At 37.4% G+C, this 14,244-nt stretch overlaps 1 protein-coding gene across 1 annotated transcript; it reads right to left on the reverse strand.

The window, feature by feature from the left end:
• LOC146913012 (F-box/LRR-repeat protein 16-like) lies at positions 1-11,397 on the reverse strand. Its single transcript, XM_085720849.1, has 5 exons — positions 11,371-11,397; positions 10,838-11,281; positions 10,105-10,759; positions 4,164-4,248; positions 1-286 (listed from the first exon to the last, which is right to left on the reverse strand). The coding sequence occupies exons 1-5, from the start codon at positions 11,395-11,397 to the stop codon at positions 1-3; spliced, it is 1,497 nt and encodes a 498-aa protein (XP_085576975.1).
• Between the last annotated feature and the right edge of the window lie 2,847 nt (positions 11,398-14,244).

Below are 14,244 nucleotides of genomic sequence, written 5' to 3' on the forward strand. Positions count from 1 at the left end.
CTATCCATTCCTCTTCGCAATTCCGGTCTTGAACCTGGACAGTGTTGCTGGTTGTTTCCGGTTTCGTAATTGCTCAGATTCACTCCGTTCGTGAATCGACGATATTGAACAGTGAACTTGTTTGCTTGAATTCATCAATTTGCAGCGATTTGTGTGGGTTCTTGGATCGGTTTTGATGAAAAGAAGAGTTTGGATGACGATGACAGTTGTGGTGAATTGGTGGTGGTTGAGTGGTGTGGACGGTGGTTTTGGAGAGTTTGAAGGTGGTGGAGTAGGTGGTTTAAGTCTGTTAGGATTAGGAGAGGGTGGTTGAGGAAGGTAGTTACAGATGAGAGAGGGTGGCGCGTGAGAAAGAGAAAAGGGAGAGAGAAATTTTCTCTCTCTCTGATTTCTCAGATTTTGGGAAATGTGTAATGATTGGGAATCTGGAAAATTGACTTGTTGACTGCCTTTTATTACCTGCCATGTGTATGGATTGGATCAATGGGTGCTTGCCACGTGGTGTTTGGACTTGTAACTAACTTTCTGGACAAATTTGCAATTAACCAAAAGATAAGGACTAATCTGCAAAAACTGAAATAAGAAGGCTAAAATGCAAAATAACAAAAGGACCAAAATGTAATTAAAATAAAATTGGTAAAAAAAAATGTAATTTGAAAATAACGTAAAGTGAAACGATAAAAATAACAAAACGGACTAAAATGAACCAATTACTTAAATGAGGTACTTTAAAGTAACCTCTCTCTGTCAAAATTTCATGTGAAATGACCAAAATGCCCCTAGGGACTAAACTGACTCAAAATGTCTCAGATGCAATTTTTTTGCAATGGATTTTGACAGGGGGTTAAAGCAAGAGTTTATACAAGCAAATTAAAAGACTCAGAGACAATTTTTAGGGATTAAAAGGAGTTTTAACACAGGAAATGACTAAAGTGCCCTTTTTCATGAATTTTGCAAATAAAATTGAAATAAAATGCCGAGAAATATGCAATTGATCAGAGACAAATTCAAATGACTTGAAATGCAAGAAAAATGTTTTTGGATGACTTGAAGTGCAAGAAAACATAGACAAATACATAGTTAAAAAGATTGTTAACGCTAAATTGGGAGAGAAAGCAGAGTAAAATGTTAGTGTAAACACTAGCAAATTGGCAATTCTTCAAGAATAATAGACATGTATCAAAGATGAAAGAAGATTTTGAACAAGTATTTTTAGGTCCAAAATTAGGGTATAACACGCCACCCCTATTTAAGTTTCTTTGTCCGGAGAGTCAAGAGACGAAGTCTTTGATTTGACGGGACGAAGATACTTAAATATTAACATTTGCACTGTTTTTGGACATAAAAATACACTTCTCACATTTTCAAAAACATGAATGCCATGCAACATTTTGATCGTGAATGCAAGACAAACAATGGGAGTCTACAAAGTATGTCACATCACTGGGGATTTAAGTAGACATTGACAGGGTAGACAAGCCAGGGGGTAAAAGATAGGTACAAGCTGTTCTTTGGATCGAACTCGCCACTTGACCATGCAATACAAACAGAAGATGGGTACAAGTTGTTCTTTGGATCGAACTTGCCGCTTGACTGGGAATAGAAATACAAGACAGGTACAAGCTGTTCTTTGGATCGAACTTGCTACTTGACCGGTAATATAGACATATAGGTAGACACAAGTTGTTCTTTGGATTGAACTTGCTACTTGATTGCAAACACAAACAGATAGGCAGGTACAAACTGTTCTTTGGATCGAACTTGCCATTTGACCTGGGGGTATAGACAAAAGTTGATACAAGCTGTTCTTTGGATCGAACTTGCGGCTTGATCAATATCACAACATGTAGGTTGGTGCAAACTGCTCTTTGGATCGAACTTGTCGTTTGACCGATACCAAAACATAAGCAGGGTACAAACTATTCTTCGGATCGAACTTGCCGTTTGACCGGAAACATAGGCATATAAGTAGGTACAAGCTGTTCTTTGGATCGAACTAGCCACTTGACCCATAACAAGACATATAGCAAGATACAAATTGGAAGTTTGATTTAACAAGATACAAATTGAAAGTAAGTTGACATTGCCTTGACTTGAAGATAGACATGACCATTATTGTTGGCCCAAAAGCAAATTGAGAGTGGATTAACATTGACTTGAATTGAATTGAAAGTTGACGTTGAAAGAGACATTGAAAGTTGAGAATAATCAGAGACATAGACGTAGACATAGCATTGAATTGAATTGAGAATTTTAGCAGAAACCTAGACATTGGCATTGAATTGAGAGTTTGAAATTGAATTGAATTGGAATTTGAGATTGAATTGAATTTGAAAGTTGAAATTGAGTTGAATTGAAAGTTGAAATTGAGTTGAATTGAAAGTTGAAATTGAGTTGAATTGAAAGTTGAGATTGGAAATGCAACATGTATGTATGGTATAACAAGATCATTTAATGTATGAGCACATAGAATGCATGATTATGCATGTCTGAATGCTTGAAATGCATGATTGGTTTGTAGTTTGACAGAGAAGTTTCACAGAGACAGACAAAACATTGGAAGATTGGGCCCGTAGTGGCTCGTGCTATAACATATTCATATGGAAATCCTCTTTGGAGAGACCGTCGTTGAAAGACGTATCAAAACCATGGCTGAGGGCAATAAAAACTTGTAGAAGAGGGACCTCGGAAGATTCTTTGATACAAGTCTCCGTTGTTAGGCGTGTCAGTGCTGAGTAAACATTGGATGTTCGCATCTGTGGTCAATGCTTTTCATTCTTTCATTCTTTCTTTCTTCAAACCCATTTTTGCCTGAATCACCCTTTCGGGTTTTCGATTCACCGGGAATAAATTCTTTCATTGCCCCATTTTTGCCTGAATTGCCTTCATAGGTTGTCAATCAGCGGGGTGCTCATTTTTGCCTAAGCCGCCCTTTCGGGTTTTCAACTTAGCGAGCTTTTTATTTGCATTTTTTCCAAATTTTCATTCTGTTTTTTCATTCTTGCCATTGACCACATATCATCCTGGGGAACAACCTGCTTGTAACGTGTATTGAAATGGACATTGATATACATTTATTCATGCATGTTTCACTGGAATGTACCCTATTGCTCATATTCGCTTTCAAAATAGACGGAAAAGCTTTTTCAATTTTCAAAAATGTTTGTTTCAGACGTTGATATTATCAAATAGAAAGAAAATATTTTGTATATAGCATTGAAAATAGAAAGAAAAATAGAGTTTCAAACAATAGCACAGACTCAAATTGATGTAGAAGAGTAAAGTCAGCCAAAGACATAACTCTACGGATTTACAAAGCTTGGAAAATGGTAATTTTATTGGTTGGTGGTACATTGAACACGATGACCGCTACATTTCATAGAAATTTTGAATTCACAAGTACAGAAGCTTCTGATGAAGACAATCATTGACAGCTGCAGATGCCCCAAAGAGTGATGGTGGTTTGCCAGATATAGTTACTTGTCTTTTATTATCAATCTCATTTTTGCATGAACCGCCCTTTCGGGTTTTCGGCTCATCGAGACGCTCATTCTTGCCTGAGCTGCGTACAATCTCAGCGAGCTTTTTCATATTCATTTTTTTTTATCCCTAACTTTTGCCTGGATCGCCCTTTTGGGTTTTCGATCCACCGGGAAGCGCATTTTTGCCTAGGCCGCCCTTTCGGGTTTTCGACCTACCACACTGTTCTTTTCTTTTTAGACAAAGTATTTCTTGACTATATCGGCATTAACAGGATTTGGAAGTTCAACACCATCCATGTGTGTAAGAATCAGAGCACCACCAGAGAAAGCCTTCTTGACAACATAAGGACCTTCATAGTTTGGTGTCCACTTGCCCCTTGGGTCGGGTTGCTGGCTTATCCTCCTTTTCAATACAAGTTCGCCTTCCTTGAATTCTCGAGGTCGGACTTTCTTGTCAAAAGCATTCTTCATTCGCACTTGATACAACTGTCCATGAGCCATAGCGTCCATACATTTCTCTTCAATCAAATTCAATTAATCGTACCAACTTTGACACCATTCAGCCTCATTTAATTTTGCTTCCATGATCACTCGAAGAGACGGAATCTCCACTTCCAGAGGGAGAGCTGCTTCCATACCATACACCAAAGAGAAAGGAGTTGCCCTGGTTGAACTGCGCACCGTAGTACGGTACCCATGCAAGGCAAACGGTAGCATCTCATGCCAGTCTTTGTAAGTAGTGACCTTCTTCTGAACAATCTTCTTGATATTCTTGTTAGCGGCCTCAACTGCACCATTCATCTGAGGTCTATAAGGAGAAGAGTTGTGATGTTCGATCTTGAATTCTTCACATAAAGCTTGCATCATGCTATTGTTCAGATTGGAGCCATTGTCAGTGATGATCTTGTTGGGAACACCATATCGACAGATGATGTTATTCTTGATAAACTTCACTACCACTTGTTTGGTCACATTGGCATAGGAAGCAGCTTCAACCCACTTGGTAAAATAGTCAATTGCCACTAGAATGAAACGATGCCCGTTAGAAGCTTTTAGTTCAATTCTTCCGATCATGTCAATACCCCACATAGAGAAGGGCCATGGGGAAGATATAACATTGAGAGCATGTGGAGGCACATGAATCCTGTCAGCATAGATTTGACATTTGTGGCATCTCTTGGCATGTTTGTGGCAGTCACGCTCCATAGTTATCCAGTAATAGTCGGCTCTTAACAGTTTTCTTGACATAGTGTGACCTGTAGCATGGGTCCCAAAGGTACCCATGCTATTTCAGCTGGGGTAGGCATCAGCTGAAAGTCAGGAAAAGTGAAGCACCGATACTCCCGATCATAGAATTGCACTAGAGTGTGCACAAGCTTCTCATCCACATTAGTCCGGAGAATGGTAAGTAAGTTCCCATGACGGTGTTGGAAACCAATCGGATTCTTGATCTTGAGTGCCAAATCCCTCAAACTAGCCAAATCAACCTCCATGAACTTGTATGACTTAGTCTTCCCCATTCCTACAATGTTTACAAATTCAATTTGTCTAAGCCCTTCGATAAATGCATGGGAAAAAAGTTTATGCATGTATGCATGTATGCATGATCACATTCGAGTACGGAGAAAACATGGTGGGTTGAGATTCAAAGTCAAGGAGTCATGGGTGGACACGGTGTCCGGTGAGACTAGGGCTTTAGGAAATAGTAACCGGGTTCTAAAAAGGTTCCCAAGTTGCAACCTCTCTTGCGTATATCATGGTGCCACGAGACGAACACTCGCTCCATGATTATCCGTAAGAAGGTCTAACTTGAATGTAGTATCGCGTGACGACTAAAACTCGAGACAACACTCGGTTTAGCCTCCTCACTACATCCTAGAAAATGGCCATGGATGGGTTTGGTTATCTACGGTTCATAGCGTCATAGAACAATTAGAAGTAAAGTGCCTAAACGCGACAACACGCGCCGACAACATCACCCCCAAAATGCCTCAGCTATGTGGGATTGATCGCATAATCCAAAACACGAGGCAACCCCCGGAATGAATTGTCGATTATATCCCCCCTAAATCCTAAGTTCACTCAGCCCGGGTGTAGGACTTTTGATATTCTCACCCCACACGTTTGCAAGAATTTAAACATTTATTCACATAAGGAAGCAAGTAAAAGGAGCAAGTAAAAACAAAGCGCAAGCGTGGAAATAAAGACTAGGCGTAACTCTCGAATCTCCCCAGTGAAGTCGCCAGCTGTTTTATCTTGGTTTTTCGGGTGTCAAACATTGATTAAGTTTGAACCTTTTAACCTTTGATATCTCATTTTTTCTTGGGAAGGGAAAAAATAAGCAAAACCCTTGAGAATCGAGGTCCGGGAGTTGTTTTCGCTACGGGAAGGTGTTAGGCACCCATAACGACTATAGTATCCTATAGGAACCGTCTTTATTTTCTACGCGCGCGCTCTATTTTTTAAATGCTATTTGAAAAACGATATTTACACCTAAGGTTTACTAAGTGAAGAATTGGAGGGAGAAGAATGTTTGATTTTTTTTGTTTTATTTGAATTGAAGGAATATTAGTTCCTTGCCTACATACCCTTTTAAGGGATCAAATCCATCGTAGTTCTCTTCCAAAAAATGTTTTTGTTTTCGTTGGTTGATTTTAAGTTTGAAAATTGGAATTTTGAAGAATGTAGATGAGAGGCTTCATGAGCATGAGATTAAGAAAATAGTGGGGTTTAATTAGTGATTTGCAAAAAATGTCCAAGTATTATTAAATTTCATTGAATTTTGTTTAAGAAAGTAAAAGAAAAAAAAATGGAGTGTTGACTCCTTTATTTAGAAAATCTTTTCAAGTGATGTTGTTCAAGTTTTTTTTTTGGAAAGTTGCAATTTTTCTAAGTGTAAATCCTAAGCATACATCTAAGCATTCAATCACCTAAACATACATCTAGGCATGCATATCCTAAACATACATCTAGAGTCTCCATGTAAGGTGTGTGCATGTGTGAGTGTTTAGTGTCCATAGTCCATAGTTCATATTACATCATTTGCCTAAATACACACTACTTCCCTTGTGAGAACTTAATCTCACATAAAATGAATTAAAACCAAAAATAAAGTGCAATAGAAAAGAAATGGAAAGTGAGATGAAGATGATGAAGGATGCTTATGAAACAATGAACAAAGTGGTTAGTAATAATGGGCATAGAATGATAGAAAAATAGGCAAGGAAATATTAAGCAAAACAATGAGAAATAACACCAAAAAAAAAAATTTTAAAAGACTAACATAAATTTAAGAACCCCATAGATACAAACTTCTACACCATAGACATCAAATCACAATTTACTCCTAAAGTCATTATAAATCTTTTTGTACACATGACAACCTGCTAGTTACAAAAATTAACAGCTTGCATACTACGAAATTCTCCTAGAGCCACTGCTGATGTGGCAAGGTTAGGTATGAGGATTAGTTAACCATTTAATAAACTGGAGTGTCTGAGGATTATGATTACCATAGATAAGTCCTTGTGTGTTTGATGAGTGTCCAAGGTTTGTCAAAGCAAATTAAGAACGACTGTTTAGGACTGAACACTTCTCTACTTTATCCGACATGTATCGTACGGGTATCATATCACGTGTTATTAAAATAGTGCTTCATATAGAGATACTAATGTTATATAGAAAGTCAAGGAAATGACTTGTATTCGTGCACTTGTGGATTGAAGGACATGACTTGTATAAAAGAAGATAGCTTATGATTTTGTCACCACCACGTATAATTTTGATAAGATTTGTAACGAGAAAGTAGTTTACTCTGGTAGAGTTGGATTTTTGTGGCTTAAATTCACTATGGAAACAATGTTTACATAATCAAATCAAATAATGAGCAATTGATTGTGGTCTGGAGGATCGATGCTTTGAGAAGCTTCAAATGAATTGACGTGGTGTACAAAATATTGAGCAATTGACTAGTTCTAATGCCTGCAAGTTTCATAGGAAATAGTCAAATTTATGTATCTCAAAAACATATCAGTTTTAGTCTTTAATATCCCAAAGTGATTCACATTGGTTTAGTGTTCTTCCAAACAGATGAGTAATTTAAACTTTAGATAACATCCTAATGTTAATGTATAAGTGAATATAAATAAGGAAAAAGGAGTTATAGTGTATCAGTATAGTTAATTAAATAAGATAATTCATCAGTAGGTGGAAGAAGCCTTCAATTCTGGGGCAATGTCAAATGGCGAAACCTTGCATTGCTCAGCTTGAACAGGTTTTCTTCTGGAATAAGTAATAAGAAAACAGGAAACTCTTCCATATATGCAAAGTTTGACCCCCCCGGAGTGGTTACAATTACCGCAGACGCTTAGCATAAGATCAGACGATGGATACATTTGGAAGAAGATATGGTCAAAAACAAGAAAATGGAGTGAAAATCCAAGAAACTTTAGATGGACAAGTTACTGAGAAATAGAAGTACTTTTCTATTTACTTCTAACAAGATGTGAATTGTCTGTATTACTTGCTTTATAATAAGAAAAGATTTATGTGGTTCATTCTAGATAGAGACTTGAGGTTCCAAAATTCAGTATGTGGTTCATTCTACTCAATACCTGATTGAATCCTATATGATGTTGTCTACAGTTATGTGTGGAATAACTAATGGTAGCCAAGTCGTCCAATTCTTTCAATCAGACTTAAAAGATGCATAGATGAATCTATCATTTGCAGTGTGACCAACTAAGTAATACAACTATCAGCTTATAGAGGGAACCATGCATGTATTGAAAATTTATTTGTGGATCTACCTTTTTAGTTTTGTCATCCCAATTTGGTAAATTATAACATTTTAATTGATTTTCCTTTTCAGAAGCAAAGCTCTGATTTCGATCACCACCACTATTTGCACATTCAACCAACTATGTTGACTCTTTCAGAAACATTCTACTTCTGTGGTTTACCTATTCATATTACCAAACAATGAAATTTAAAGATTAAATTACTCACACCTGAAATTTTGTCCAGGCAATTAATGTGATGAACTCCTATAAACTTCTAAATGCTTTTTATAAAGTAAAATTAACAAATAATTCTCTCATTGAGAATCTGTCATAAGCTAGAATCTATTTTAACTTTGACCTTACCTAAGGTTGATACATTTCATCAAATTCATTAACAAATAAAACATAGGTAACCTCAGCAATCACAATAAACAATAACAATGAAGTTAATAAAATTTGCCAATCAATAGATCAATTGGAAAACTTCACTTTAATCCAATAAGACAGACTTTTTGCTCCAATAATTATTAAAAAACAATGAATGAGAAATTGAACAAAATAAAGAATTTTATAGGCACTCATTTGAGCATTGGAATCTTCTAGTTCTAGCTATTTCTTTAATTTCAAACTTGCTTAAATTTCCCTCGATCACCGGTAACCTGTGGCATACACAAAATGAATGAACAATGATAAACATTTCTGAAAAAACTCATTCAAAATTTTTGAAGAGATTTCTTGAATATTCTAAACATTTCTGCAAAAACTGGTTCAAAATTTTGAATGATACACATAGGTTGGCAGAAAAGCTGTGACCAAAAAGGTGAGGTAAAACTTTTTGGAGACCAAAATTGGGAGAAATTTTTTAGCAGGACTAAACAGAAAAGTCTGAATATTTATAGAGGATAGGGACTAAAAACATATTTAGTGTCGTGAGCATATTTAGAATGAAAATTTTTCAAGAGGAGAGGGACCAAAAACATATTTATCCATTTTCAAAATTCAGTCCGGTGAGCATAACTCGAATGGCAGGGGATGTTGCATTATAGCCAGTAGGATATTTGACCCTCCAAAAATCGTAAATTATAAAATATTTTAGTCTCAAGAAGAAGATAAAAACAAAAGAACTAAATATTATATTCAATTGAAGATGATTAATATCCTACTAGACACACACCAACCTCCACAGTGCTGAATCAAGCTCCTACCACTAGTTATACACCCAGGATTAAATAAAAAGTCAACTGAGTGGCACTACTCCTACTGAAAAAACACCAACCCCCTAATATGACCATTACCCTTCTTGCCAAAAACCCTTAATATACCTTTGATACACTGCTCATGGAAATCACACCACCACCATTAAACACCAAAATTCATTTGCGAAAAACAAGGCTATCAAAATCATTTTTCACACAGCTAACTGATATAAATTCAGCAGCATCCATTAAACACTTGCATAGATCATGATGCAAACAAGCACAAGATAACACTCATACTCAATGAGAACCGGTGCACTACATGAAACTCTAAGCAGATCACTATTGATGACACAAACCAACATATTTATATCATCCAAAAAAGTAATCATGTTCCACACCATGCTCATTGTTTCAAATTTATTTGAATTGAACATAGACAAAACAACATACTTCAATTATGAGTTCTTAATATAAACAAAACAACAAAAACAGCAGACTGGTTAGTAAATGCACCTCTTTAAGTTTACAATTTTTAAAAGAAATTATTTCGTAGAGAAGTAAATATTAAAACAATGAGAACTTACAGTGTTCATATCAATTTCAGAACACTAGCATAGAAAGCATCCATGGTGAGTTCCCTAATTTCATCACTTATATAAGAACCTCTCAATACAATCTGTCTCAGTTGTTTGCAGTTTTCTACCACATCTTTCACACCTTTCTCTGGGACACGATAACAATATTCCAGTGATAGTTCCAAAAGCCCAGGACAACTCTTTGAGATCACACAGAGTGTTTCATCATCAACCTTTGTATATGACAAGTCCAACACCTCTAGCTTGGGAACTACAAAGTTCATTTCAAATATGTCCCCAATTGAACATCCGGCCAAGTACAAATGTGTAATCTTATGACATCTCCTTAAAACTTGCCAAATACCGTCACTGCACCAACTCAAATCAAGCAGCTCCAAATTGGGGAAAGAAGAAGCAAACACTGTGACATTTTCGTCACTTAACCAATAGTTCTCACCCAAATAGAGAGACTTTAATTGAGGGTATACACCAACATCTGTCAAAGAATCATTATTCTCTGACGTCTCTTTCCCAATATTTGTGTATTCCATTCTGATCTCAGTAAGTGAAGGACAATTTCTAGCTAGTAAAATCAAGGATACTTCTGTGAGCATATAACAACCATTAAGGTTTATAGACACCAAATCAGCAAGAAACAAAGTCAACTGGGCGACATGTTGATCATTCAGAAAATCACTACGACCAAGTTCCAAATGTTGTAAATGACACTTGGATAACAAAGAGTGAATTGCATAAGTGTGACTTTTTCTCAAACTTTTACCGAGGTTGAGTTGTTTGAGCAAAGGGAAACAATCGGCAATGAATAAAAGGTGAGAGATTTTAAGAGAATGAATGTCGGAAGCATTGAGAGAGGTCAAAGTAGTAATCTTTTGGGAGAAAGCTCGCAACCCATTAGCAGGAAAGACCAAATTATTGGAGATATTGAGTGATGTAATATTTAATGGGAAACGAGAGATTTTGCGGAGAAGCATGTCCAGGTCACATTTGTAACGCGAGAGGTTGAGGGAATTGAGGTTTGTGAACCTTTCAAAAAGGCGATCAAGGAAAGGGCGTGTTTGATCGAAGATAGTAAGCGAAAATAGGAGACCGTTGGTGATGGAGAGGAACTGTTTGGAGACAAGAGATAGAGAGTTTAAATAGTGATGACAGTTGTTGTCGTTGATGATGAGGAATCTGAAGACAATTTCCCAACAATCATCAGGTAAATATGAACATGTTTCTTCCTGAACAAACTGTTGTGGAGATTTGAAAGAAGTTCTGACCTTTTCCTTTTCAATGGATTTCGGAAGTGTTTCAATGGTGTCAAACTTACTGGTAAAGATTTTATTTTCCTTTTCATTGTCGGGGAATGGTATGAGCGCCGCCGACAACGATGGGAAAGAAAATAGAAGCTATGAGAAGTCATACTGCACCGGTTTTGAGTGTTTTAGGGTTTCGAATGAGAACAGAACGAGGGATAGGTGAAGTGAAAATAAGGGTTTTACAGGATACATGAATATCTATTCTCTAATTATAAAACTTAATGTCTACCAAAAATACAATCTGTAACATCCCGCCTGTCAGTGTTTGAACTGTATCAGTCGATCGTCCCAGAGAACTTATTTTGAAAGATAGTTTAATGGAGAATATTTATTACGTAATATCAGCTTATTACGGAGTAAGTATTAGAGACGGATTTAACACGCTTGAAGAAAGGGCAATTTGGTAATTGCGCGGTTAAAGGATATTTATTTGGGAAAGGGACCAAAATATCTCATTTTTCTCTTCTTCCTTCTCTCTCTAGGTTGGAAAAAGGATTTTGCTCTCCCTTCTCTCTTCTCCATCGATCTCCTTCCTTCTCCTCACCTCACCACTTCACCAAAACTACTTCCTCACATGGCATGCTTCTAGATTATGTTTCTCAACATCTCTTAAGCTTGGGGTTTTGTTTGATTCTTCTTTTCTTCCTTTCAAGAATGGATTCAAGTTAGGGTTTTGATCAAGTTGGAAGTTGAAGCATGTTTTGGTGTGAGCTTGGGTTGATTCATGGTTAAGGAACAAAGAGGAAGATGATTGAAGATTGATTAGTAAGCTAAGGCCATGGATGTGAACAAATCAAGAACTAGGGTTTGTTGAATAAAGCTTTGAATTGGATTTGTGATGAGTTAGCAAGGATGAAGATGTTATGGATTGCAAGAAAACTACAAGAGTGAGATGGTTTGATCAAGGAAGCAATAAGGACCAAAGCTTGGGTTTTGAGGCATGAAGTGAAGTTGATGCTTGGAAGCTTTTGGGAATCAATTGTAATCTTTTAGGTGAGTTCCATAGATAGTTTTCCCACCCTTTGGGATCATGTTTATGTCATGTTAGAACATTAAGAATAATATGATAATTCTAGGGTTTTCAAGTATAAGTTTAGTTGCCCTTTTCTTGCCATGCTTGCTATACTGGTATGTACTTGTTCCATGACTGTTTTACAGGTTCCTAATGATCCTAAGGGTCATATAACACTTGGAGATGCTTGGTTTGAGGATTTTTAGTCAAAAATATCATTTTTGAGGTGGTTGGACTGTCATAACTCGCCAAGGCGAGCAACTGGCTGCCTAGGCGAGCAAAATGGCAGTTCTGGAGGTCTGCTCGCCTCCCAGCTCGCCATGGCAAGCAACCACTGGCCACGGCGAGTAAGTGTACTCGCCTAGGCGAGCAAGTAGTGCCATCTGGTGCTGCTTGCTCGTTTCAGGCAGTTTCGGTGTTTTTCGTTCCGGACTTTCTCGAGCAGTCTTTTATAAAAGTAAACCCCTCAAACCAAGGTCCCAAATGATGAAAAATGAAAGCAAGATTTTTATGTCAAAGAGGCAAGTATTATGAAAATTAGTAAGGCATGGCATGCGAGAGAATCATGTTATGAAATGGGGTAGTAAGATATACCTTAAGCAAGGGAAAACTAGAGCCTCGACATAGTTGTCGAGAATTAGCAAGTTAGCAAGATCCCTAGAATGATAAGACGCGAAGTTTAAGCTCTTCGCATATGTTTAAGAATATTATCTACTTAAAGAAGCAAGAGCCATACGAGTATGGCAAGATGTGAATCGATTTTATATCCATTCACAAAGTAAGTTAAGCAAGGCTTAAGTTTACCTCTAGTGGGATCGTTCAAGGATCCGAGGTAAAAGAGATGGTATGTTTAGGTTTAACCTTCATACATGCATAAGACCAAGAATTTAATAAGAGTGTTATGTCTCTTGAATTCCTTCCAAGGTTGGGTTCAAGGGGTTCCCCAAGGGGAATGGTTAAGCCGAAAGGGAGCCGCATTTCACTAAGTTAAAGTGTCGTGTCTTTTATATACCTTCCAAGGTTGGATATAAAAGGTTCTCCTAGGGGAATGGGGTAAGCCGTAAGGGACCCGCACGTTCACTAAGGGAGTCCGGTGCGCTATTGCAAAGCATTTTCACCGGTAGCAAGGGATTAACTTCCGGGGTTGCTCCACTCGGGACTAATCCATAAAATGAATTCAGATAATGTTGTTTGTTACACGCTAACATAATCAATGAAGCTAACTATGCATATTGTTCATACATTTATATGTTATGTCATAGAGCCTTGACGTAGATTGTCAAGAACAAGTAGAGACTTGGCGTGGTTCGTCAAGAAGTAGTAAGATAGCAAGAATCACTTATGTGATAAGAGATGATATGTTGTTGAAACAACATATTAAGCAAGTAGAAGCGAGTATAGAAAGATATGCCGATGACGAACTTAGGTTTCCCTAATCGTCCGGTTTAGAGTCGTGTCATGAAAATAGTATCAGAGCCCTGATGCATAGAGTGTATTCTTGGCAAAGCGGATTTAGTTTCCCCTCGACCGCCATGACACGTATAGAAGAGAAGCCTATAACAAGTTAAGAATATTATGACGGCCCTAGTATGCACGACCGTCTAAGAAAGCAAGTCCCCACACACGTATAATCAACCGGCAGGTTGTATTGTAGACACGTGGTGACCGTAGGTTTTACCCGTGGTTGCCTATAGCCTAGGGTTAGGTGGAACTCACTGAGACATTATGTCTCATCCCAATCCTTATTTGTTTCAGATATCAGGATGGTTTGCAAGCTAGTAGCCGAATGGATGCTGCGACAAGTGTTGGTTCGTACCCGATGCCGGATGTTGTGGATCTTCAAGGATGTATACATTATGTATTAGGAAAGTTT

This window comes from Medicago sativa, chromosome 6, assembly GCF_051527215.1.
Source record: "Medicago sativa cultivar Bolivia chromosome 6, Bolivia_mono, whole genome shotgun sequence".
NCBI classification, from domain to species: Eukaryota; Viridiplantae; Streptophyta; class Magnoliopsida; order Fabales; family Fabaceae; genus Medicago; species Medicago sativa.